The 26,841-nt window shown below is 40.1% G+C and overlaps 1 protein-coding gene across 1 annotated transcript; it reads left to right on the top strand.

Moving 5' to 3' along the window:
- The first annotated feature begins 404 nt into the window (after positions 1-404).
- Positions 405-26,742, top strand: LOC117826649 (collectin-12-like). Its single transcript, XM_034702891.1, is given in 23 exon segments — positions 405-458; positions 1,939-1,963; positions 1,966-2,025; positions 2,137-2,637; positions 2,640-3,179; positions 5,787-6,368; positions 6,592-6,734; positions 6,833-6,942; positions 7,109-7,185; positions 14,775-14,861; positions 18,084-18,168; positions 18,365-18,440; positions 18,606-18,701; positions 18,837-18,983; positions 19,326-19,416; positions 19,631-19,826; positions 20,136-20,230; positions 21,342-21,430; positions 21,601-21,688; positions 21,846-21,900; positions 21,996-22,152; positions 23,060-23,181; positions 23,337-26,742. Coding segments are annotated over 23 exon segments (3,708 nt in total). The 3' UTR covers positions 23,569-26,742.
- The last annotated feature ends 99 nt before the right edge of the window (positions 26,743-26,841 follow it).

The following is a 26,841-nucleotide window of genomic DNA, read 5'->3' as shown; positions in this document are numbered from 1 at the left end:
GGTCCTTACTGCAACCCCTTTTTGTTGTTTCTCCCTGTTTGAACCGGAGCAAGGATTTTAAATAGAACCAGAAAAGAATTCCAGTTATCACGGACGCCATCACAATGGAATGCACTTGTGTATTGTCCAAACGTACACATTTGTGGCCACAATGAATCTTAGAAAACCTGTCAAAACATCCCAGAGCTAAATATTGAAGTCAAAAGTGGTCTAACTTGGTGAGCATGGACCTAATACAACAGATTAAAAGTGCATACAGCAGGGAAGAAAACATGTTGACAAGTAAAGAACTAAATGTGATACTGGTCTTGTAAGTGCTGTTAGGAGTGTTTTGCGTTTCCAGATTTGGGTCCGTGTCGCATGAGCCCATGTGAATTTGATGGTTTGGTGCTAATGTCTACCAGATGACCATGAACCGACTACCCTGGCTTAACAACCCAGAGGAGATTTATGGCTTGGTAGTAATTTGTTGTCTCATGAACCACAGGTTGACTCACAAAAGCCTGCAAGTGTCCAAAATAGTTAGAAAGTGTGGGCTGAATTCTTTATGTCTTTCTCTTTTACAACCCTTTTGACAGCTTATACTTTACATCAACACAGTGTTCTGCACCTGTCACCTGTCAAAGGAAAGTATGCAATATATCAAACTAAAAACATAGGGCATCTTTGAGATAGGCTCAAGGAAAAAGTAACGCAAAAAATACAAATCTTTTCAATATAGTCACAAATCACACTACTGTGGCAACAATCTCTTTAAAATGTACATTAACTGAGACAAGAAAGGATACCCACCTGCTGTCTGACCCTAAACCCAAAGACCCGATTGTGTTCTTTTTTTTGTACTGCGATTGCAACTGATGCCCGACTAAACAAAAGCTGAACATCAAAAACCCAGAACCAAACCCAGAAAGGTTTCCAGTGTCCTAAATGTTCAAATTATACCCCCCCAAAAGTTATCTACAGGTAAGCCAAATACTAAGAAAATGCTTCCTTTCTTTTCTTTACCCCTGCTGTATTTTAAATTCATGTCATGGGCAACAAATAATGCTTGTAAAGTATTTCTCAGTTTTCAAAGAGACAGACTTTTCCATTTTGGAGTGGAGGAGAAAGAGAAGAGACTCATGCTGCAGACGCTCAGAGGTTGATCAACAGCTCATTGAATCTGGGCCCATGTTTTTTTTCATGTTTTTCCCAAGTGCATGTTATTGTTGTGGGTTTTTGTCACTTCTGGAATGATAACAGTAAAAGCGTAGGATGTTTTCCAGCAAACTCTTTGGACGCCCACATACCGACAGAAGAACAAACCTTGGAGGAGAGGACATGAACTTTTGTTCCAGATGTCAGGAGGAGAAGCGAAAGTGGAAACAAAGTTGTAGTGTGGAATTCTTTATTTGTTTAACAGTGTTTATATTCATGAAGTGGAATTTATGAATGTACTCTGAAAACTGGAACAACCAACAGATGCACAGTTGCTCTGTAACAGAACACTGGAAACATTGAACCCTGTGCAGCATCCAGAGCTCAGAACAGCATTTGAGTTTCCAGGTCTGTACTGGAGGGGAACGACAGCACCCTCTGCTGGTCACAGTCAGTTCTGCACCTTTTCTGCACCTTTGGCCAAATCTTTAAAGGAGTAATACATTTTGCATTCTTAATCATAGTGTAATCATAAAGTATCATCAAAATCTACTCAAGTGGGATTACCTACCTACGTACCCACCTACCAAACTATCTATAGACCTCAAGTGAGGGACACATCTGAGGAAAATGTAGCTCCTAAAGTGATTTAATATTGTTTTCCTCCACCTGAAAGTAGAAAAAATCAGCTGCCTTTGCATCATAATATATGTCTGTTTACTGTGAATCACTGTATTTTCTATTTATGTGTATGTACTTTATTTATCTATGTCCATTCAACTTATCTCCCCTCTTTTTCAGTGGGTCCAGAGGATGGATAATGTAACAGAGGCATGCAGAATTATGGAGGCCAGATCAATGCTGTGGAGAAAGACATAAAGGAACTAGGTATGAATAGTTTAACCTATAAAAGCTCTGAACAAAGGATTTGGATATAAAAGAATATTAAGTACCTGGAGGGTTTGTTTTCTATTAACCTATATTATTTGACATTTTCAGATTATCAGACAGGAAAGAAGTCAGTAAATGCCACAAGTGCAATAAAGACTTTCAAGTCCGATCTGGAGGCTTTGCAGCACCAGCTCAATGATATTGCCATCAGGGCGACCAAAAACAGAGACATGCTGGATGACCTCCAGATCACAGGGGATGATATACAAAATGGCCACGTCTCCCTGCAGAGTTTCCTGCGAGGAAACGCTGCCTCACTGCGTGGGGTCAATAAGACGCTGGCCAGCTACAGCAACAGGATTGACACCCTCCAGACGGACACTGCATGGCTCCAGTCAGAGATACAGAGCCATGCCAAAGAGCAGAGTCAGACCCAGGTTACTGTCAGCGCGCTGAACATCACCCAGGCCCAGCAGCGCAATCTTCTCAGCACGCTGCAGAAGACAGTGGAAGATGCAAGCCAGGCAGTGCAGAAACTGAAGAATGACTATCAGGGTTTGCAGCAGACAGCCAGACAGACCCGAGCAGACACTGAGTGGCTCAAGGAGAAGGTCAGAACCTCCAGGTTTTGGCAGCCAATAACTCTGCCTTAGCTCGGACCAACGGTGATGCTCTGGATGACCTGGGGGCTCAGCTCAGTACACTGGCCAGCCAGATCCAGAACACCTCAACTCTAACTGAGGGGCATGACCAGAGCCTTCGGGAGATGATGGACCACCAGCGAGACCACGACAACACCACTTCGTCCAAGTTTGACGAAATGGAAACACGACTGGACAGGCAGGAGAACGACATGGACCTTGTGACAGGGAATGTGAGCTTTTCCGCACATCTCTTGACTGTCATCAGCACAGACCTGAATGGACTGAGGTCCTGCGCTGAGACCGTGCTGCGACATTCAGACCTGTTACTGGGTCTGAATGGTAGTGTGACTGAGGCCAGGGCAGAGAGCCAGGACCTGAGAGCCCAGCAGGATGAGCTGACAGCCAGGCTGGATAAAGAGGTCAACAACCTATCCATAGTGATGGAGGAGATGAAGCTGGTGGACAGCAAACACACCCAGCTCATTACCAACTTCACCATCCTGCAGGGTAAGAACAGGAGATTAACTTTGTCAAAAATGTTGCAGATCACGAGGATTTATGGTTCAATGCAAATCCTTAACTTTTCTGAATACAAGTGAAAGCTGTAGTTATCATAGACTAGGAGTCCAGTCCTCTGTATGCCAAAAAAGGCAGTACTCACATTGTTTCACTCGTATTTCCAGTTAGCCTGGTGATGTTTGGCATCTTAAACCCCCCTTAAATAAAAAATGCTTCAGTCTAGATAATGTAAAATTAGAGATTAAATTGCATTTATAGACATAGTATAAAATTTGGCTTAGGGTTTCCCAAAACATAGGCGAGAGTTGCTTCATGTCTGTGTGGAATAAAGGTTAACTAGAGACATGTTACTCATCGAAGGTCAGTGTGACATCACATCTGTCCTCTTCTTGTGATACCTCAGATGTGCCTTGTTGGAAAATGAATAACATCTCACACAAAGAAAAAATGTAAAGGTTAAAGGTCAAGGTAACTGGCAAAGAATAGCCACAACTCATGACTTGGTACTCTTACACTCAGTACTCACACACCTTGTCATCACATTGTTTTCTTTAACAGCGTTCTAAGTGCTGACGCGGCTCAAAGTGACGCAATGACCCTGACACCCTGATTCTATTTCCATTCCTTCACTCGCGCAGACATGGACGAGGAGCAGTTAATACATAACGTTAAGATGAGGAGCAGCCGTATGATTCAGCCTCATTTCACTAAATAAAGTGGCAGCTGGCTGGAGGGAGATTGCTGGTGCTCTGGGAGTATCCAGTAAGAAAGCAGCGTGTTTAACAAAGTGAAGATAGTGGTGCATTAATAATATCTGTGACTGAAGGGTTGTGACTTGTGTTCACAAATGGGGATGTCCAGTTTTTATGTTTTTAAAGTGCAAGTATAGATGGTGAGATAACCCTCTTATATCTTGGACATCTCAAACTGATCTCCAGCACACAGCTGATAGAAATGTGGTTTATTTATGGGAGGTAACAGAAGTGTTTATTTGTGTGTTTGTGCAGTGTGGACAGGGAGTGTCCATTGCTATGATTGGATGCTGTTAGGACAAGCTGTTATGGGGGCGGCAGTAGCTCAGTCCATAGGGACTAGACTTGGGAACCGAAGGGTCGCCAATTCGAGTCCCAGTATGGACGAAGTTTGGCAAGTGGACTGGTGGCTGGAGAGGTGCTGGTTCACTTGCCTGGGCACTGCCGAGGTGCCCTTGAGTAAGGCACCGAACCCCCAACTGCTTGGGGTGCGCTGGTTGATGGCAGTATCCTCACTCTGACATCTCTACCTAAGTGCATGTCCACTGCATGTGTGTGCATTGTATGTATATACCAAAAACTGTGCGTGTAGCATGACTGAATAATAACACAAGTAAAAAAATTGAATTTCCCCCTGGGGATTAATAAAGTACATTCTTCTTCTTCTTCCATAATGAAAAGGTGTCTACAAAGGCCTCATAAGATATAGTGATTTGTAAGCTGCTGTAATAAAAGAATTTCCCCCAATGGGGGACCAATAAACTATATCTTATCTTATCTTATCTTATCCCTTCAGTTGTACATACTAATGCCTCTCCAGTTCCTTATTTGTATGGACATATAGTGCTGTTATCGCTTCAAATTTGTCAGAAATGTCCAGCTGGACTTGAAACTGAACTGATTTGATTTTGGAAGTTAACAGTCAAACGTACAGTGTGTAGAAAATGGGAAAATTTAGAGATATCTAGCAGTCTGACTCTTGCTTAAAATACTCCCTTGCTCACCCCTCTCATCGGTGGCCTTTGAGGACAAGAAGCTCCTGATGCATAAGTGTGATCCCTGTGTGTCAAGTTTTTACCATCAAAAATGTCAATCAGTACACATTCTTTTGCACACCTCTCATTTCATCTTCTTCCAACTGGATTCACAGTAAATACAAAAATTCAAATGCTACTACTTTGTCCCTTCTGTGCTACCTTAGAAACATGGCGTTGCAAGGTGGTAGCCTCTGGGAAAGGGTACACACTACAATTTAGATATAAAAGGCTCATTCTAAGTTAACGAAAACAAAAGGATTTTTACACTGCACTTACATTCCCTGTCTACCAAGTCTGTTCTGCTGGATGCCGCTTAATTCGACACACTGTACCTTTAAGGTCACTGTGATGTTAAATCCTGTAGTGTCATCAATATATCTCTGTCAGTCCTCTGTATACCACAAGGTTTTTAAAAGGTATTGTTTGATTTAATTTCTTTAATATTTTCTCTAACTATGCCACATGACTCCAGACAGATGTGGATGGAAACAACAACTTCACTCATATTCTACCAGCAGTTGGTAGTTCCAGTTTAGGCCTCTTTTTATAAAAAAAGTGAGCATCAAACATTACCAGGTTAACTGCTCCAAATACTGACCCCAGACCAGTGACAGCACCAGGATTTAAAAGAACCAGATCTATGATTTCTTATCGCGCTGAGGATTAGACCTTCGCTGAGTTGCTGATAATTATTGTAACAGCAGAATGATATTAATCATAGATACCAGAGTAGAGGAAATAAATGGTATGGTAAACTTTATCATTAGCAGCACATTAAGATAAAGATATTATTGGCTATGTTTCAGGTCCACCAGGTCCAAGGGGGACTAAAGGTGAAAAAGGCCCCCAGGGTCCAGTGGGAACATCGGGAAAAAAGGGTGATAAAGGAGACAAAGGAATGCCAGGCATAGCAGGACCTAAAGGAGAAAAAGGTGTCATCGGACAACCAGGTGTGACAGGTCCAAAGGGCTCAGCAGGGGCTCATGGTCTCCCTGGAACTAAGGGATCAAGGGGCTCCGGAGGTAGAACTGGAAGCCCTGGTGAAAAAGGTGACCCTGGAGCTTCGGGGCTTCCTGGTCTTGATGGACAACCTGGGATGCCAGGTCCTCTAGGGCCACAGGGGCCCCGAGGAGCTGCAGGAGCTGCAGGGGGGGAGGGGCCTCGTGGGCCTGTTGGGCCTATCGGCCCTGCTGGTCCTCCAGGGCTTCCAGGGCTGCCTGCACCTGTACCTCCTTCAGCTTCAAAGGCACCCCAGCATCCTCCGCCCACTCAGCCATCAAAGATCCCTGTTACTCCTAAACCACCTCAACCTCCCAAACCAGAAGACAATCCACAAGGGTCCACGTCCCCGTCCCCACAGCCCCCTGTTACGGTAGCCCAAGCACCAGGTGAGTCAAATAATGGGAGTGACAGAGGACTCTCAAAGACTTCTTTACTTGTACTCAGCTCGTGTTTACAGTCTGACCCACAACTTGAGAAAGAGAGTGTAGTTCTCACTTCCATGGAGGTGTCTGTGTTTAGATTAGAGCTAACTGATCAGCTCTCTGTTGACTGAACCTATGATTTGATTTCACCTGCTCATTGTAATATTATGTAAATGATCCATTCCAGGCTGCCCACCTGAGTTCAAAAGGTTTGGAGACAGCTGCTATTACTTCTCCTCCGGTCCTCAGAGACTCAACTTTGACGAGTCCTCCCAGTTTTGTTCCAATGTGTCCTCTCATATGCTCATTATTAACGACAATGAGGAACAGGTAAAAGAAATTGCGCAGAATTTTTTTTAAATAACTTTGAATTCAAAACTTTCTGTCTGCACCTGTTATCTCATACTTGATCTTTTGTTCTTCTGTAGACATTTGTGAGAAATGCAATTGCAGGAAAAGGTTACTTCTGGCTGGGCCTCACTGACAGAGAGGAAGAAAATGTGTGGAAGTGGGTGGATGGAACCTTACCTGTTTTCAAGTGAGTAAACCTGTCCAACTGGTTTAACAGCAGATGCATGAAGATGATATTAAGCAAATAAAACTGATATATTTGACGAGCTCCATTCTGATTGAAATGATACAATTCTGTGAACGAAAAAACTAGCGCTTGAACTTTAACACATTTGTCATATTGTTAATAACAGGAAGTGGAAGCCTGGCCAGCCTGATAACTGGACCCATGGCCATGAAGATGGCGAGGACTGTGCTGGTCTGATCCATAGTGCCAACTGGAATGATTTCTACTGCACTGACCGCATCGGTTTCATCTGTGAACGTGCCTCTGACTGTCAGTACTCTCTACTACATATCAGGCCTTTATAGCACACATTCAGGTTGTGTTCTTTGAATTAATAAAGTTTTACCTGTCCTTTAGTTTCCTGATTAAAAATTATTCCTATGTGACGACCCAAACGGAGCGAGTGTTAGTTTGGCTTTCAAACTTTTCCAGGTGTTAATTTCAAAAAAGAAATAACAGGTCTATCGCATCCTGAAACTAGCTGGGGACCTTTGTAGCTGTACTCATTGACAAAACATTCTTAGTCTCAAGTGGTCTTGTTCTGGATCTTTTGACCATATCACATGCCTGATGTCTACTGATGCCTGAAACTGCTTCTGTGGTGTAGATGTCAGCCATAGTACGATACAGAAGCAGACTTTTTTTTACATTTGCTGTGGCAAAGATTCTCTATGAGTGATGTATTTGAAAAGAAAACAGCAGGAGACTTTCTAGTCATGTCCAGGAATAAATCTGCAAAGAGATAAAAGGCCCTACGTTGTCTGCAGGGGGTGCTATAATGGAGTCAAACCAACAGTTCCTTACAGAAGCTTAACATTTGTGTAGGTTTTGTGCTTAGGCTTTAGGATGGAGACTGGTAGACAGCCATTAAGTATAGTATAGTAAAAAAATGTATCTAGAGATAATGTGATTTATATACCATAGTGTCATCTGTTTAATGTTCTCTTTACAGTGAAAGATCCAGTTTTATAGCATCCATCTGAAGCTGTCTCTGAGAGGGAAGTGAAGAGGCTGAAAGTTAGATCCTGAAGGAAAATGAAGGACACAAAGAGCTGTGGATGACTGGAGGACTTGGATAAAGCCAGCTCAGTCAAGCATCACTGAGCATGGACTGATCTTTGTCTTGAAGGCACTTTACAACACAGTGTGGTGCAGAAGACAGAGCATGAAGGGCAGACACAGCCCGCTATTTTATTGATTGTAGGTGTTTATTTAGGCTGTGCTAAGTCATTACTCGGAGCAGCCATTATTGTACAGGTGTGTGTAAATAATCTTTCACAAAGACACATTTTTGTTTGGGATGTCTTGGCTGCCTTCTCAGTATTAACATTTACAAAAATCTATATCAGACTGTTATATTGTTAGCAAGAGGAAGCTGTTTTTATACTGTCAAACACCATCCACTCAGAACTGTGATCACAAATAAGCTCCTGGGAGAATGATGAGCAACCACTCACCATCAACAAATGACTGCAAAATCAGTTAATAAACAAGAAATGTAATTGTAAATGTTACCTTTCTACAAGCTGAAATATCAATATCATCTTTTATAACGTTTCTGAGAATAGATGCTCAGTGTGAGCAGTGCTGCTGTTTTATGAAGGACAGTATTTCTAGCCATTAGACTGTCAGTATGAGTTTATCAAGTATGAAGCACATATTAACAATATGAACATTTCTATTGTTTTGTAGCCTATGATGATTTATTCAGTATTAAAAATACAATATGTGAAATCTGTTACATGATTATAATTTGCATAATCACATGTTATTGTTGTATGATTGATTTTTTTTACAATTCCTATCATGCTTAAGGACTGAATAGCAGTTTGTAATCTGGCACAGGGCTCATTATGCCTGCATTGATTAAATTACAAATTTCCCATGGATCACAATAAATGAGACAGAAACATATATGGAGTCTGTGTTTTTTTTATTTCTAATATTTTATAGGATGAGAGTAAGTGATGGGACATGAAGGGCTGTTCATTTCATTTAAAGAAAAAAGAAAACAAGTTATAAGGAAGAATGAGGGCTCCTACGCTTTGATGTGTTGACCACAAACTCAGACACATCTGCATCCTTTCATAACTTTTCATTATTTACTGCGTTGTATAAACAGAACTAATGCAAACCAATCAGATATCAGGGCTCATTCAAAAAGTTGACAAAACAAGATTTCCTGTACAACATAATTAGAAATAGTGGTTAGATTTAGATGTATTTCCCACATCCAGATTTAAATGAATGTCTTATCAGGGTTCCCACGCGTCCTTGAAAACCTGGAAAACAGTTGACCAGTTTTCCAGTACTGGAAAACACCTGAAAAATGGGAGAAAAAGTAAAATATCCTGGAAAATCACATATAGTCCTGGAAAATTATTCCAACATGGCTGCGTTTGACCTGACCCTATTAACAAAACACATCCCCATTCATTGAAAGTTGAGTCCACGCTGTGCTGGAAAAGACAGCGACACTGCGCAACTTTTTTCACATCTTTTCTCCTTCACTTCATAATCATGCATTCACAGAAAACGGGTATATTGTCTAGTTTTATGGTACACTTGGCTCAATTACCGTACTCTAGCTCAGTTGTTCTCAAAGTGTGGTCCTGGGACCCCTGGGGGTCTGCGAACCATAGCGTGGGGGTCCGTGAAATAATTTAAATACATTTCTAGTAAATCATACAATTGTGCTGTGTCATTACAAAACAGCATACACCATTGTTATGATACCATTTGGTGGCTTGAAGGGATATGTGAGTCTTGCTGCTGTTAATTTTCTGAAAGCGTTTAAGATCAATTACTTGAAAAGTATAAATGCTGTCATGTTGAGTCCACAAGGAATGAAATGACCCTCTGTTTTAAAGTATTTACTTGATTCAATTTGAAGTGTTATCTGTTTATCACTATGGTACAGGTCTGAAGTATTTACATTAATACGTTTTACAATACAAATAGTTCCAAGGGCAACTAAGAGTGCAAATGGTAGTAAGCATGTGCTTTAGTGATGGGAAGTTTAGCTCTTTTCAGAGAGCCGACTCTTTTAACTCGGCTCCCAAAGAAGAGCCGGATCTTTTGACTCCCGAACGGCTCTTAATTTAGGATCTTTTGTAGCTGTTTGTTTGACCTTAAGTTTGCAAAAACGAATGGTTTGTGTTGAAAACCATTTTACGTACGATGTTTTTATGAGAAGCCTTATAATTGCCCAATTGTGTGCATTTATTCTGGAACAAAATCATTCTCACCCTGATCCTAGGGTTATGATTAGGGTAAGGGTTGTGATTAGGGTCAGGGTTAGGGTTGTGATTAGGGTTATGATTAGGGTTAGGGTTAGGGTTAGGGTTGTGATTAGGGTTGTGTTTAGGGTTAGGGTTGGGGTTAGGGTTAGGGTTGTGATTAGGGTTGTGATTAGGGTTAGGGTTGTGATTAGGGTTAGGGTTGTGATTAGGGTTAGGGTTGTGATTAGGATTAGGGTTAGGGTTGTATTTAGGGTTAGGGTTAGGGTTGTGATTAGGGTTAGGGTTAGGGTTAGGGTTGGAATTAGGGTTAGGATTAGGATTAGGATTAGGATTAGGGTTAGGGTTAGGATTAGGGTTAGGGTTGTGATTAGGATTAGGGTTAGGGTTGTGATTAGGGTTAGGGTTAGGGTTAGAATTAGGGTTAGGATTAGGATTAGGGTTAGGGTTGTGATTAGGGTTAGGGTTAGGGTTGTGATTAGGTTTAGGGTTGTGATTAGGGTTAGGGTTGTGATTGGGGTTAGGGTTGTGATTAGGGTTAGGGTTGTGATTAGGGTTAGGGCTAGGGTTAGGGTTGTGATTAGGGTTAGGGTTAGGGTTGTGATTAGGGTTAGGGTTGTGATTAGGGTTAGGGTTGTGATTAGGGTTAGGGTTGTGATTGGGGTTAGGGTTGTGATTAGGGTTAGGGTTGTGATTAGGGTTAGGGTTGTGATTGGGGTTAGGGTTAGGGTTGTGATTAGGGTTAGGGTTGTGATTAGGGTTAGGGTTAGGGTTGTGTTTAGGGTTAGGGTTGTGATTGGGGTTAGGGTTAGGGTTGTGATTAGGGTTAGGGTTAGGGTTGTGATTAGGGTTAGGGTTATGATTATGATTGTGATTAGGATTAGGGTTAGGGTTAGGATTAGGGTTAGGTTTAGAACCAGAACTAAACTTAAGCATACAGAACCAGAACCAAACTCAACCAGAACCGAACCAGAACCGTACCAGAACTGAACCAGAACCGAACTGGAACCGAACCAGAACTGAACCAGAACCGAACCGAACCGTACCAGAACCGAACCAGGACCGAACCAGACTTGAACCAGAACCAAACCAGAACCAAACCAGAACCTAACCGGAACCGAACCAGAACCATACCAGAACCGGACCAGAACTGAACCAGAACCGAACCGGAACCGAACCAGAACCAAACCAGAACCAAACCAGAACCGAACCAGAACCGAACCAGACTTGAACCAGAAGCAAACCAAAACAGAACCGAACCAGAACCGTACCAGAACCGCACCAGGACCGAACCAGACTTGAACCAGAACCAAACCAGAACCGAACCGGAACCGAACAGAACCGTACCATAACCGGACCAGAACCGAACCAGAAGCAAACCAGAAGCAAACCAAAACAGAACCGAACCAGAACCGAACCAGACTTGAACCAGAAGCAAACCAATACAGAACCGATCCAGAACCATACCAGAACCAGAACCGAACCAGAACCGAACTCAAGCAAACTGAACCAAAACCAGAACCAAACTCAAGCAAACAGAACCAGAACCAGAATCAAACTCAAGCAAACAGAACCAGAACCAAACTCAAGCAAACATTATTAACGACCTCAGGTTGGCATTGAGAAAAATCAGATGCCTCAGCTTGGATGGGTAGATCCGATTTCTCCTCTCAGTGAGTATTTGCCCGGTCTTCAAGAAGACTCTCTGAAGGAACAGATGTAGCCACGATACACAGCCTCCCCTCCATCACCTGTATCCTTTATCCTCATATATGATTGGCCGCATGGCCGCCATGCTGACCAATCAAAACAAAGTTCTGCTGTGAGCAGAGCTGGGGCTGAGCACTGTGAGAGCTAAGCAGGGAAAGGAACTAACTGAGAGCCGGCTCTCTTTGATGCGTGCCGGCTCTTCTGATTCACTATAAAGCATCGGCTCTCAGAGCCGCATCTTTTGATCATGACACATCACTAATGTGCTTAATCTGTGTTACAATTATGAGAGGGCCATGGACAATTTTCTCACCTGTAAGGGGTCCCTGGCTCCAAAAAGTTTGAGATCCCCTGCTCTAGCTAGCAGGAGTGCAAACTCCCGATAGTGAAAACATACGGAACAAAAAGAGCGACACAGCTGCACAGAAACTCCACGTTGTAGACATCGTTGATCATAATAGACATCGCCATGCAGGAAGACAGTTTACATTTTTTTAAATCTCTGAGAGATCTTCAAATACAGAGTGCGTCTTTACACCGGTGCGATTTTTTCAGAGTTTACAGTAACTCAAATAAAAAAAACGTGACATTTGCTTTGTTTTATATCGATCACTTGGCAGGATGAAAATCATGATAAAGCAGGTATATTTTGAGTTTGAGTTGAGTTGAGAAACATTTGTGGCCATTTTTGTCATTCAGTTCTATTTAGGTCATTATTGCACTGATCCTCTGATTATTATTATTATTTAATTATTTCAGTAAGGCAGCTTCCTGTTTCCTTTGCTGGTTCTTTTGATTTTTTCTTAGCTCAATTTATATTTTTTGAGAAGAGAGAAAGCTGAGATGTTGCCCATCATTGTTACTTGGTTGCACTAATAAAGTGAAGTGCTGTACATCTGTGGTTGCATTATTCTATTATCAATTTGCCATCATTTTTAAGTATGTAAGAGATGATTTCATTGATAGCCATAGACTACATGTCTTTCAATGTAGACTTCCACTGAGAGGAACATATTAGACTATTTAGGAACTAAATTAGGAACTAAATTTAGACGGTCATACCAGCTTGATCATCACTGAAAATGTCCTGGAAATGTCCTGGAAAATGATCTCTGGAAAAGAGTGGGAACCCTGCTTATGTCCCAACCTGTGAAAAGATACAAATATAAGAATGCTGAACATTTTAGGACAGTGTTATAACTCAGTTGGAAATCTCTGTAAATCTCTACTGTATATCAGATGAAACATATTCATTTTATTTATTATATAATAAAGCAAGCGTGAGCGTTGATTCGTTTTTACAAATTGCATTTTTGTAGCAAATATTTATTAATGAAGTTATTTGATGTGGAAAAAATATACTTAAAAATGAATTTGGTTAGATTCAGGTAATTCATTTATTTTATACGGACAGCCCAGTGTTGCAACTTTATGTCAGTGGGGTAACAGTTGTTCCATCTCTAGCCCCATGAGTCAAGAGATAATAACAATGCAATGCCTGGATCACTTTTTCATTTAAATTCAGGCTGTTAAAAATGTTGCATCAGCGTAAATGATTTATAGACAACATTTGAATATAGAATAGAATATCTTTATTGTCATTGTCACAAGTACAGCGAAGTTAAGTGCAATCTTGTTTCAGTGCAAATAGATAATATAAAAATAAGTGCTAATAAAACACAGAAACCCACAAGACAGACAAACCCTGTGGAAGAGGATAAGGGCCACTGAAAAAAAATAATAAGGGCAATTTAAAAAATATATATTAATATTCTGGGGCACTGGTGGCCTAGCAGTCTAAGTGTCCCACATATAGAGGCTATAGTCTTTGTTGCAGAGGTTGCCGGCTCGACTCCATTCTGACTTTAATCTCAGACTTCTGACTTTTTCTCAGAATTCTAACTTTAATCTCAGAATTATGACTTTAATCTCAAAAATCTGACTTTTTCTCAGAATTATGACTTTAATCTCAGAATTATAACTTTAATCTAAGAATTATGACTTTAGTGTCAAAATTATGACTTTTTCTCAGAATTCTAACTTTAATCTCAGAATTATGACTTTAATCTCAAAAATCTGACTTTTTCTCAGAATTATGACTTTAATCTCAGAATTATAACTTTAATCTAAGAATTATGACTTTAGTGTCAAAATTATGACTTTTTCTCGGAATTCTGACTTTTTTCTCAGAATTCTGACTTTAATCTTAGAATACTGACTTTAATCTCAGAATTCTGACTCTTTTCTCATAATAATAATGTTTTTATTTTTATTTTAAATTGACCTTTTTTTTCAGTGGCCTTAATCCTCTTCAGTACAAACCCACAACTATTTTTAGTCTTTATTAATATGTCAAATAACCTGTATGTGTATGGAAGATGTGGAGTTTAAATACTAAATTAATCCGTACTGGACGGTCACCACAGCTGTATCTGTATTTATTATAGACTTTAAATAAAAATTATACAATCTAAAATTTATACAGTCTATGATCTGTAACTGTGCTGTGAACATAGACTGTATAAAAGGGCTGTGAACAACACGACGAGATAACGTCACGTGATCGCCATCACCTGACGATGACATGTTATTTTTTTACGGAAAGGGCAATTTGTAGCCAGCATTCCATTTCCCCTCATTTCCACAAGAGCCAGAGGAACCAGGAGCTTTATGAGTCCGAGTTTTAAGACACAGTTAGTTTAATTTACACGCGTCTGTCTGCTCCAATTACCCAGCATGCCTCGCTTGTTGCTGCTGAAGGAGTGACTGTGTAGAATCAGCTCACAGTTTCATTTGACATCCATGAAGTTGGCGTTACTATGCATTTGTGTTGTATGAAATAAGGCAAAGAGGGAAAGAAAATCAAATCTGTTGTTGTCAATACGCCAGCAATGCCTCTCTTCGCGACCAACCCATTTGACCAAGATGTTGGTGAGTAATCAGACTGGAGGCTTTTTCTAGCCTGCTAGCTTAAGTAGCTTTTCTCACTCAGCTTTGTTTGTGTTCTCTGCTCCTTCAATGTTTGCGTCCAGAACAACATCATACTGCTATATGGTCAGCTTACAGTACATTTTAAAGACTAGACATGTTAAAAAGCTGTGGTCAGTATTACTTATGGTAAACGTCTGGTTTGCAAGTGTTTGTTGTGATTCGTTGGCTAGGTGAACGTTAGCTCGCCTTATTTTATGTGGAAATAATGCTAGCTAACATCAACTAATATTTTGCTGATATAATCAAAGAGATTATAAAGGTTCCCACAGTTTGCCATTTGATGTGATCGTTTTTAACTCATATTTCATGTAATTATGGTCTTTCTGGTCACGTTAACCACAGACGAGGGACACCGATGTTATCATCAGACATCTGAAATGACGTTAGCTAGCTCACCATCTGCCTCATCATCGCCTTTCTGTGTCTCATCGTTTGTTGATGAGCTTCAGGTCTTAGTGTTGCAGCAAGTGAAAGAGGATGTGGTGCAATATGAAACCATTAACTCACTCCGTGTTTCCTCTTCGCTCTCTGATCTGTCAAAGAGTGGTGAACCCATTCATTTGCATGTAACAGTATGATAGAAGTCGACAGAGAACAGCTCATTTTACTGTATGATATAAGACTGGAGCCCTGTAGAAACAATAACACATGCAGATTTGTTCTAATAACAGTGTGGATTGGCAGGTGTTTCTCAGCTTTGGTGGTTATTTCTAGCCTGTTTGTTATGGTGGCCCCTGAAGGACAAAATACATTTACAAAAGATCAAACACTTTTACAAAGTTGGAGACAAATTTACATTATGGGAAACATTTTTACATTATATAAAATAAAATTACATCAGCAAAACACTTTTATCAAGGCCAAAACAAATTTACATTTAAGAAAACAAATTTACAAAAGATAAATCACTTTTACAAAGCTGGAGACAATTTTACAAATGACGGAACACTTTTACCAGTTCTGAAGCAAATTAACATTTTATTTTACGGAAAGGGAATGTACCAAACACTAGAAGTGATCGAGTGAGGGGTCATTTAGTTTGTTTTGATGGAGAGAAACCAAAATGGAATGACATGGTTTACATATTAGGACATCCTCAGGTCTCAGAGAGAGGTGTCAGACCTCAGATGAAAAAGCATCATGTCTACAGAAAAGCTCTGTCATATCTCCACAAAACCTTCATCATTTGTCAGAATTCAGATGAAACGGCCTCAGACCACATAACCTCAGGCTAAACGGAGTCAGGCTAAAAGGAGTCAGACTTAATGGTAAAAGTGATCTGTCGTTTGTAAATTTGTCTCCAACTTAATAAGTGTTTCATCTTTTGTAAATTTTTTTCCTTAAATGTAAATTTGTTTTGGCATTGGTAAAAGTGTTTTCCCGATGTAATTTTGTTTTATAAAACGTTAAAATGTTTTCCAAAATGTAAATTTATCTCCAACTATGGAAAAGTGTCTTTAGTAAATTTGTTTTCTCCTTCAGGGCCACCGTAGTTTGTCCTGTTTTAACCCTCCTGGGTCTTTAAGAATCTTTGTCTGAGAAATTGCCTGCATTTAATGTCAATAGTTGTAAAGATATTTGTTATTTACTAAATTTGTACTTTTTTTGTTTTTAATTTACAAGTTATACTTGCATTCTATGTTTTAAAAATGGTTCATAAAACATGTTTGTGGTTTTCCCAGTTAAAAATCTAAATTTGTCCTATTTTATTTTTTTTAATGTTTTTTGTGTGGTTTTAGGTCTAGTGTGTTAATACTTTGTCAAAATGAAAAAAAAAACTGCATAGTCACATTTGTGGGGTTGTGTTAAAAAAAATGACACCAAACAAGGCAAAGTAAACGGTTTTTAAGGAGAAATACAAAGGTAAAATCAAAATCGGTCAAAAACGGCCAATTATACCCTAGACCCCATAGGGTTAAATAAATCTCTTTGTCATTGTTGGTGAACAATACATAAACAAGAACTACTCAATTTTTATGTATTTGGCTTAATGTTTTTATGAACACTGTGAACTATTTTATTAGGATACAATCTAAAGGATGGATCCAGTTAAGAGAAGAAGATCTCTTTAAATAAAAGTTAAAAATATTGTCGCTTTGCAAGTATGCTCATTCCTTATTCAACAAAACTAGTTTGATTATAGAGGCAGCTGAACACATGCATCACATGAGTGTTAGTATTGTCAACTCTTTTCTCAGTGATGTTTTTTTAAGGTAAATATGAGGTATATTGTGAGGCAAGACCTGTCGAGAATGCAACAACTAGAAACTATAACTTCTGCTTACAACACTGAAATGATGTATTTGGACATAGGTGTGTCAAGATACATGTTGACAGGGAAGCTGCAATGGCAAAAAGAAACACTCAGTGAAAGATAGCTATCTTTATGTTTTCTGTATTGCACAAGCCAGAGTCTAAAGGATCGTGTCAACAATACCTCTAGCAGTCTCATCACAATCTATACATTATAAGAATCATCAAATAAGTGTTTACTGCTGAGCATTTGAACTGTATGAGGGTTCCTTTTGTTACGCTGTGCCTGTGTAATGTTTCTGCCTATTTGTACGGGTTATGAGTATTCCTGTTTGCAAAAATTTAGAAGTAGGATCTTAGAAACTATCCTTGCTATTTCAAGAAGCTTTATCATGTCTTTTTTTTTGCTGCTGTTCCTCTGATGCTAATCTCTCCCCTATCCTACAACCTAATATTATAAGTCTTTAACTCTTACCCTTTATGTTGTGAGTCTCCAACAATGCTGTAACAAAGCTCAACTGTCATCACAACTTTGTTCTCTTACATTGATCCTACAACAGAGTCTTATTGGTCTCCTAATGTGGGATTTTACATTGCTGTTGCTGAGGTATAAGAGGCATGACACAAAAACACACAGTGGGAGCTTCACATATAAACACACAAACACAGTGATGTTCAACCCTGGAGTGATCTCGCCTCTGTAATGCTTCTGTTACTACCTCTGATGCTGGCACAGCAGTGGGACAACTCGGTCCAACCATCACACCTCTCTGACATTTATATTGACAAAAAGGCGTTACACAAATATTGTGCCTTGAGCTGACAGTATGAAAAAGGGCTTTGGTAACTTCCTCTCTTCTTTCTTCCCTTTCTTCTAACGTGGGTTGTTGATGTGCTTCTTTCCTGCAGAGAAAGCGACCAGTGAGATGAACACAGCTGAGGACTGGGGCCTCATTCTGGACATATGTGATAAGATAGGACAGTCACGCACTGGGTTAGTAAACTGCCTTCATACTCAACCTCACACAGACACATTGACGCACTTCAAGGTGTTCGAGTTGTAAAACACACCACATCCCAGGGTTTGTTTGTTATAATCAAGGAACAAGGAGGGTGAAAAGAAAAATGTCACAAAAAGATTGATAGCCTTTTTTCCTGAAACACTTTTGTCTCCTATCATCTTGTCACAGCCCTAAAGAATGTCTCCGCTCCATAATGAGAAGAGTGAACCACAAAGATCCCCATGTGGCCATGCAGGCACTGACTGTGAGTAAACAAACAACCTGGTTTGTTACGAGTGTGATCGTTCAGCTCATCGAGGACTCGCTTAATCTTTCACTTAAATGTCACCCAGTTGAGAGCCTGACCTTTATTTAGTATTTTTGTAAGGGATTAAGAACTGATAATGATTGTGTGCCTTTGTCCTCACAGCTCCTCGGCGCCTGCGTCTCAAACTGTGGGAAAATATTCCACCTGGAGGTTTGCTCCAGAGAGTTTGCCAGTGAAGTCAGTAACGTCCTAAACAAGGTAGGTGTGGTTATTTTTACCTTCAGTGAGTGTGTTGTCAACATGAGGCCCTTAAAGTATTCCTTATTATTTGAAATGAGGTCACACTGCCTCCACTTTCTTGTTCTCATGGTGCTTTATTCTGGTTGTCCCCAGGGCCATCCAAAAGTGTGTGAGAAGCTGAAAGCATTGATGGTGGAGTGGGCAGAGGATTTCCGCAATGACCCACAACTCAGTCTGATCTCTGCTATGATCAAGAATCTACGTGAGCAGGGTGTCACCTTCCCAGCTGTTGGGTCCCAGGTGGGTGCAGAGTGCGGTAAACAGAGCTTTTATTGTAGCTTTATCATACTTAATGTTGCAGGTAGAGGTAAAACATGTATCTTGGGGTCTAGTGGTTAAGAGCCCTACATCTCCATATTGATTCTGGCTGAGTTGCTTGATCAACCTCTCTGTTGCTGCCAACATTTTATGCATGCATCCAAGTTAATACAATTGCATAAAGGCAAAATCCTCCAAAATGATCTCATATCAAGTATCTTATAAACTGTAAAATGTGCTTTGCTTTGACATAAAGGTCCAGATTGGTTCTTTTACTTCTCCGATTTTTGTTTTACCTGAGCATGTGATTATCATTCTTCACAGGCTGCAGAGCAAGCAAAAGCAAGCCCTGCTTTAGTAGCAAAGGATCCCTCCACCTCATCAAACAAAAAAGAAGAAGAAGACTTGGCCAAAGGTAAGGAGACTTTTTAAGTCCTTAGTGGAAAGATATTTTTTAAGAGGCTTTATCCTTAAAAATATGCAGACTACATTTACTTTAAATCATTTCCTTGCACTGCTTAAATTGTTGTTTATGCTGCAGGAATTCTTTGCAAGCGTTGCACAGTTTTTCACAATAGTCAGGGTCAAACATATAATTTTGCATCTGTATCCGTCTCTCGTGTGTGTAGCTATTGAGCTGTCACTGAAGGAACAGCGCCAGCAGCCGCAGACTTCCCTGTCAAGTCTCTACCCAAGCACCTCCAGCCTGCTCTCCTCACACAAATCGGATGGCAGGAAAGTCCGCGCCATCTACGACTTTGAGGCGGCTGAGGATAACGAGCTCACCTTCAAGTCGGGAGAAATCATCACAATCCTAGACGACAGGTGAATTTTTTACACACAAATAATAAGCTGGTAGAAGCAGCGTGATAGGATTTGTCAAAGAAACTGAGAGGATTTAAGGAAGCTAGGTGGGATTCTTGGCTGGGTGATAATTCCTTTTCCTAACATCTGCACTTTTAAATGAGAATAGTTGGTCCAAAAATAAATTTCCTAAAGTAACCTTAATCACACATCAGCCAATGCAGTTTGATTTCAAGAAGTCAAATATTACCTTTTCAAAGTTAAAGGATCTTTAGTTTTTTGTTTTCTTTAAGCATTAATTAAATCGGAGTGGGTTTTTTTTCTTTTCAGTGACCCTAACTGGTGGAAAGGCGAAACATACCAGGGAGTGGGATTGTTCCCATCCAACTTTGTCACAGCTGATCTCACTGCAGAGCCGGAGATGAGTACGTACATGCAAACACACTTACACAGGGCACACCCTTCATCCACTAATGTCATCTTTGGTTCTTTCATAGCCCATCAAGCCCATTAGCGATATTGATGTTTTGATGTTAGAGAAGGGAATAGTTTGCCAACAGCTTCGTGTAAGTGACAAAGTACCAGAAACACAGCGTGATTAAGATGTTTAATGCATAGACAGGAAACATTCAGTGGATTATTATCACGCGCAGTAGAAACAACACTTCTGTATTTCTGTTAAGTGTACATTGGTTACATTTTGGATACATAACCTCCTAGTAGAGAGAGCCTTTTACTGAGTAACTAATGCAAACAATCTGAGTGTCTGCCTCATTTATATTATTTCTGTTAGCTGCTGACCTGCAAATAATCCCTTTATTTGCTGCTTTATTCTCTCTTTGTTTTCTTCGCCTTATCTGCTTGCATGATGCATTCTCTTTCCAGTGCAACCTGCATTCATCAACTCCTTCATAACTGTGTGTGTGTGTGTGTGTGTGTGTGTGTGTGTGTGTGTGTGTGTGTGTGTGTGTGTGCGTGTGCGCGTGCGTGCGCGTGCGTGCGCGTGCGTGCCTGCGAAAAACTGTTAACCTCTGCAGAGTAACGTCTTTCCTCTGTGCACTGTCATGTCAGTTGTGTGACAGAAAGTCTGAGCTCCATAATTTTGCTGTATGTTGACACTTTTTTCAACCCCTGTCAAATTATTGGTGACAAAATTTGCTGTCAGTTTTGTCAAGTCTGCATGTATGAAGATGTCAAAACAGCACGGAAAGAGGTTTATCATCTGTTGTCAATTTTGTTGCATTCCGGTGTCAGTTTGCCACGCCTCCTGATTACATCCAAAATCTGTTGCAACCTTTCCTCCAATATACCTCGTTGCTTGCACAACTTCATCATATTCCTTTACACATGCAGTAAGAGAGTTTTGAAGTCTGATGCAGTCTTATGCAGACTTCTTATACTCAAATTTAATTTGGTATGCGGACCATAACCGGATGTCAACACAGTGTACCCCGATCTTTTAAATACCTGTAATTAATTGCTAATGTTGCGTTGTTTTGCTACTGCCGCACACGCTGCTAACTCGGAACCCTCCAGTGAAGACGGAGAAGAAGACAGTACAGTTTAGTGAGGACATCCAGGTGGAGACCATAGAGCCTGAACAGGAGCCAGTTTTTATAGATGAAGTAAGTTCCTTTGTTTTCACACTTGCTCAACCTCAATGTCATTTTTGGAAAAGTAGATCAGAATAAATAAATACATAAAAATAAGAGTTTTGTTCAGATAAAGGGACTACTGTTAACACGGACTTTGACACGTAAAGTTTTATCAAAGTAACTTTATTGAACTCTTTCAGGACAAAATGGACCAACTGCTTCAGATGATCCAGAGTGCAGACCCCACAGACAACCAGTCAGACAGCGTTGAGTTACTACAGCTTGAAGGTAAACTCCAATTTTTTTCTTCGTGTGAAGTAAATGAATGTGAGTGGTAGAAAAATCAGCGTCATCTGTCCTGCAGAAAATATTCTGTATACCAGTATTGACTGTCTGTACATTCAGTTGGACAGTTGCGTCATGAACTCAATGTATTCCTCTTTAGGTGCCTGCAATCAAATGGGACCCCTCATTGACCAGAAGTTGGAGGATATAGACAGGTACAATTTGCTGATGTGACATGTTCTGCATGTTGTAAATTATGAGTCTTACTATGAGGTAAGTCTAACCTTTTGTTGTGTGTTTGTATCACCAGGAAGCACTCGGAGCTGTCAGAGCTGAATGTGAAGGTGATGGAAGCTCTGTCTTTGTATGCTAAGCTAATGAATGAAGATCCGGTCTACGCCATGTACGCAAAGCTTCAGAGCCAACAGTACTACATGCAGCAGCCGCCAGCCAACCCAGCACAGCAGGTATGTCGATATTGTCAAAGAGATGAGGCAGGTACTGTAACCCAGAAGAATCAGTCCTGGAAACTATGTTATCACAGGAATAGAAGGCAAACCCTTTTGCCTTACAAATGAAAATACTTCAAGAGTGAGGGTTTTAGGTGTGCTTAGTGAGTCACCAAATCTTAAAACACAACTTTTTTTCTTTTACTGATCCCAGAACTGTTTTTGGCGCAGAGGGTAGAAACTTTTCACAGAGAGGGCTTTTGAAAGATCCATTATTCAATAAAAGGATGTTTCTTTCTAACTGGGTTTGATGTCAGAAAATACATTCATGTCAGGTTTTACCACAGTCACTGTCTGCAAACTTCATAAACCTGAACAAGACAAGCTGATGCAACTATAATACTCTCTATAACTCTTATAAAAAATATGGTTGTGTATTTACCAAGCGACAACCTCCGGTCTCAAAAAATGAAGCCCATACAGAAGTGTTCAAAACTGCAGTTCATCCAGTGTCCACTTGTGGCTGGCTGCAGAAACACCAGAAACCACATACACACCCATTGAAAAAAGACGATCATTACAGCAAAAATGAACATGTTTACAGCCTGGTTAAAAAAAAAAAGGTTTGGGTCTGAATAGCTAATTTCTTTATCGGCACACACTGTACGGGGGGTGAATTTTTTTATAACTCGTCACTTTTGAAGATCTTAAACTTACAAGTTTTGTCCAAATAAGGGCATGGCTGCCCTAATTGAAAGGCAGGTACCCTGCAAATCTTTGAGATCCATCTGTGCCATTCAGGATTGTATTTTTAGTATTATTATTCACCTTCTACTAACAAAGCGTTCGTTCAATTAACTTTCAAGCTATCCGAAGACTACTCCTCCATTAACACATTATGCTTTGTGCTTGTTTTTGACCGCAGGTGTACCCAGGTCAGCCTGCATCAGGTTCTTATGCTATGAGCGGCACTGCGGTGCAGGGTTACAATGTTCCCATGGAGCAGCTCCCACCTGGAACCCCCATACCTGGTCAGCCTGCTCCCAGGTGAGTCCCACATAACCAATCAGATCCCTATTTATTAGCCTCTATTAGCAGCTGACTGATTATTGGAGACATCTAAATTGTACTTTACGCACAGTATTCAGTGATTCTTCTTCCCTTTAGGTTACCTCTAAATGTTGCCTCTTTGTTTTCCACAGTGACGTTCATATGTACATGGGCCAGCCGCCAGTCTACACAGCAGCTCCAGGCAGCATGGCCCCAGCAGAGGTACAGTCCTACCAGAACCCAGCCTGTGCCCCTGGCCCCGCCCCAGGCACTACTCCCATAGGCATGACGCAGACGCCAAACTACAGCGCCCCCTCTGGGCCCAGCATAGCACCTTCCTCAGACGCCTCACAGGCTCCCTACTCAGAGAAAGCCTTGCTATAGGGCCCACTCCGCTCACTGTAATCCTCATGCATACACACACACATGCACCAGACCTGATCAAACAGTGGTCACACATCATTTATTTTATTATCATTTAATTGTGTTTTACCAGAAAACTTTAGATGGATTGAAAAATAAACGTAGTCTCTAACAGAGTAGTCTAACTTTGAAATTCGGCTTCCTTGAATACACAGTTACACTTTTGTTCCAGGTTTAGAAGTGATCATAAAGGTGTAAAGAGCTCACGCTAAGCATTACAAGCTCTGAAAGCAAACATGTATGATATTTTGGGAATATATTTATATGATTAATTGTTATTGTTCAGTATTTTCACTCTGCTTCTTCGTGTCTTTACAAGACACAGATTTCAGGACATGCTGAAGTTTTTAATTGCACTTAAGGTTGGATCAACATTTGAGTCTGATCACTTCTAAATCTAGATCTGATTGCAGTAAATGCATCGTCTGTTTTTATGTGGAAGACCTTGCATTTATTGCTGCTTTAATATGACGGGACGTTTGAAAAATTGTGGTAATGCTTTATTTAACGACCCTGAAGAGAGGCCAGTTCTCTGGGAAGTTATTCCAGTTGGGCAGTAGTTTAGTTAGGTAGCAGTTGATTTCCACATGAATATCTCTGGAAAACTGGCTCTTTTTAAACCCAAGTTAATTTGTATTCCTTTTCCATTTCAAATCAGAAACCCTAAAATTCAAAATGATTATATTGTTTGATGTGTAAGCGAATTATTGTTTGCTGACTAAGCCTTTTAAATCACACTAGCAGCTTATTTTATCAACAAATTTAAGTACATTAATTCAACAGTGTTTTCGTGAAATCTATATCAAATATTAAAAATAATAATAATAATTTCAACTTCCTTTTGACTTATCTAAAAGAAATCTGTTAAATAAGGTGTAACCATAATTTACTTTTAAGAAAACAAGTGTAACTGTAGCCCCGTCAACCTAAAGACACAAATGAAATAATGTATGCAATTATAATGTGGTCAAATGTGGAAACACAAGGCATTCCATCGCTCCGTTCTTGCACAAACGCACAGCAGCAGCCGTGCTCACAAACACTCACACTCTGCACAGTCCCTCAGCCATTTGTTGTACTTACCTTTCACTCGTACACTAGAAATCCACAAGCCACAGCCTTTTCACCCACTAATAACAACTTCTACGCTGATCATGTCACACACAAAAAAAGGGTTCTCAACTTACATTTCTTTTTCTTTTTCGTATTAAAAAAAGGACTTTTAATGATGCTGAAGGGTTAGGTTACTACATCCTGTATATGTCGTCAACTTTTAGAAGTACTGAAAACTGAAGCCACTTTGTTTATGTTGGAGGGAAAGTAAACCAGAGGAGTTAAAGCATGCACATGACTCTTGTATATACTGTAATGAAGTAGTAGTGTAGCCACATGATGACCTCATGAGTGGGGCCGTATGTTGGCACAGCTCCAAGTGTTCCTCTCAGCCTTAAAGGTGAACTCTGCAGTTGTGATGTCCCTGCCCGGTGGAAGAGCCAAAGAGAACAAAGTGGAAAAAACTCCCTTATACACCAGAAAACAAGACCTTTTCTTTCATTTTTTTCTTGTATTTATTAACTTTTCAACCATGATCGACTCCTAATTTCATGCTGCAGAGTTTTCCTTTGTCAAAATTAGCTCTGTCTCCATTCAGGGGCTGTACTAACACACTCGCACCACACACTTGGTTACAAAAGGGGGGGAACTCTGAGCCGCCCCAGTGTCTTTAAAGCATCTCTTTAGTCAGTGTTTAAAATTGAATACAATGTTTTTGTAGTGCATTTTAATTTATGTTTTGATTCTTGTTATGCTATTTTAAATGGAGAAGCAGTGCAGGGTGTATGTATTCAAAGAAAAGCAGAATATGTGACGTTCTGCCTGACTTAGTTGTATATTTAAATTGCTCACATAAGAAGATGGACTCTTCTCTCTGTGTTTGATACATGCTTATTGTACTGTCGGGTCAAATGGTAATGTGAAAAACTGATACAACCTAGCCCCATCCATTTCCAGCCATCTCTCAGAGCTGTCAAACACTAAAACAAATTCTACCTGAAGCAGATCTGATGTAAGGTTTCTGGAAAAGTCCGTCAACTCTTTTCTCAAAGTCTGTTAAGGTTTTCATTTAAAGTGACTCTGTAAAGGCATTCAAGATCAAATGGTGGACAAAGACACTTCTCATACCTTTCATTTTGCTGCACACTACCTGTTAAAAGTTTTTGGGAAAGACTTGATGTCTTGTTGTTCAGATTCAGTTGATAAAGGAGATTTATTTATGTTCTGTTGTATTGAATGATGCTACATGAAGGAATGACGACACAGATTTAAGTCACTAGATTTTTCCATTGCAGGGCAAGTGTGTTGATCTGACTGTAAATTTGTGTCCTTTCAATTTCTTCTGACATACTATGTTTGAAATGTGCTCCTGTTTATAATCCCTGTGCCCCTTGAAGGCTATAAAACAACCCCAAACTTTCTGGGACTTTGAAAAAAAAAAAGGGTTCATTTTGTTTTCCATAACTGGATCAAAACATTAATATAGCTGATTCTAAGACAAGAAACCCCTCTTTCTGCCTTTGACTCATTTTTTAGAATGAAATAATCTTAATCTTTGGATGGATGAGGGCTGAAAATATGACACGTATAAATAGTAGCAGCTATTCTGGGACCAGGGAACCAGGAGCCAATTAATCATCACACATTATTCTGACGTGACATCCTGTAGCACCACATGTTGGAGCTCAGCCCCCATGTAACTTTATTGCACAGGATTGAGATGCTGCCTGTTTTTAAGTTTTAAACCAACATCTTTATTGTAAAGGTTCTGTCTAAAACTTGTACCCTGCTGTTTGTATGTATTCTTTTAACCATACTTATTAATTGATATTCACAATAAAACCAGGCCAAATGTACAGAATAAGATGAATTGCATTGCTGTCTTGTTTTTAGAGTTCCTTGTGGATAAATTAAAGTAAAAGTTCTCCTTTAGTTTGACTGGTAACCCAAATTTCCTGGAGCTTGCTAGTTTACTCTACCCTGCCACTAGATGGCATCAGCATACAGAGAGAGACGTGACAAGAATGGATGTTAAGATATTTTTAAAGTTTGCCCAACAAATAAAGCTATCAGTTTACTTTAGCTGCCATAAGTGTAAGGTGTCTTATTGAGACGTTTTTTTTGTTGATGTATTTCAGGCTTGGTGTATATATAGTCTTGGTTTGCATATGCTTAGATTGT

The sequence above is a fragment of the Notolabrus celidotus genome, chromosome 15 (genome assembly GCF_009762535.1).
Source record: "Notolabrus celidotus isolate fNotCel1 chromosome 15, fNotCel1.pri, whole genome shotgun sequence".
NCBI classification, from domain to species: domain Eukaryota; kingdom Metazoa; phylum Chordata; class Actinopteri; order Labriformes; family Labridae; genus Notolabrus; species Notolabrus celidotus.
This window is presented reverse-complemented; position numbering and strand designations above follow the sequence as displayed.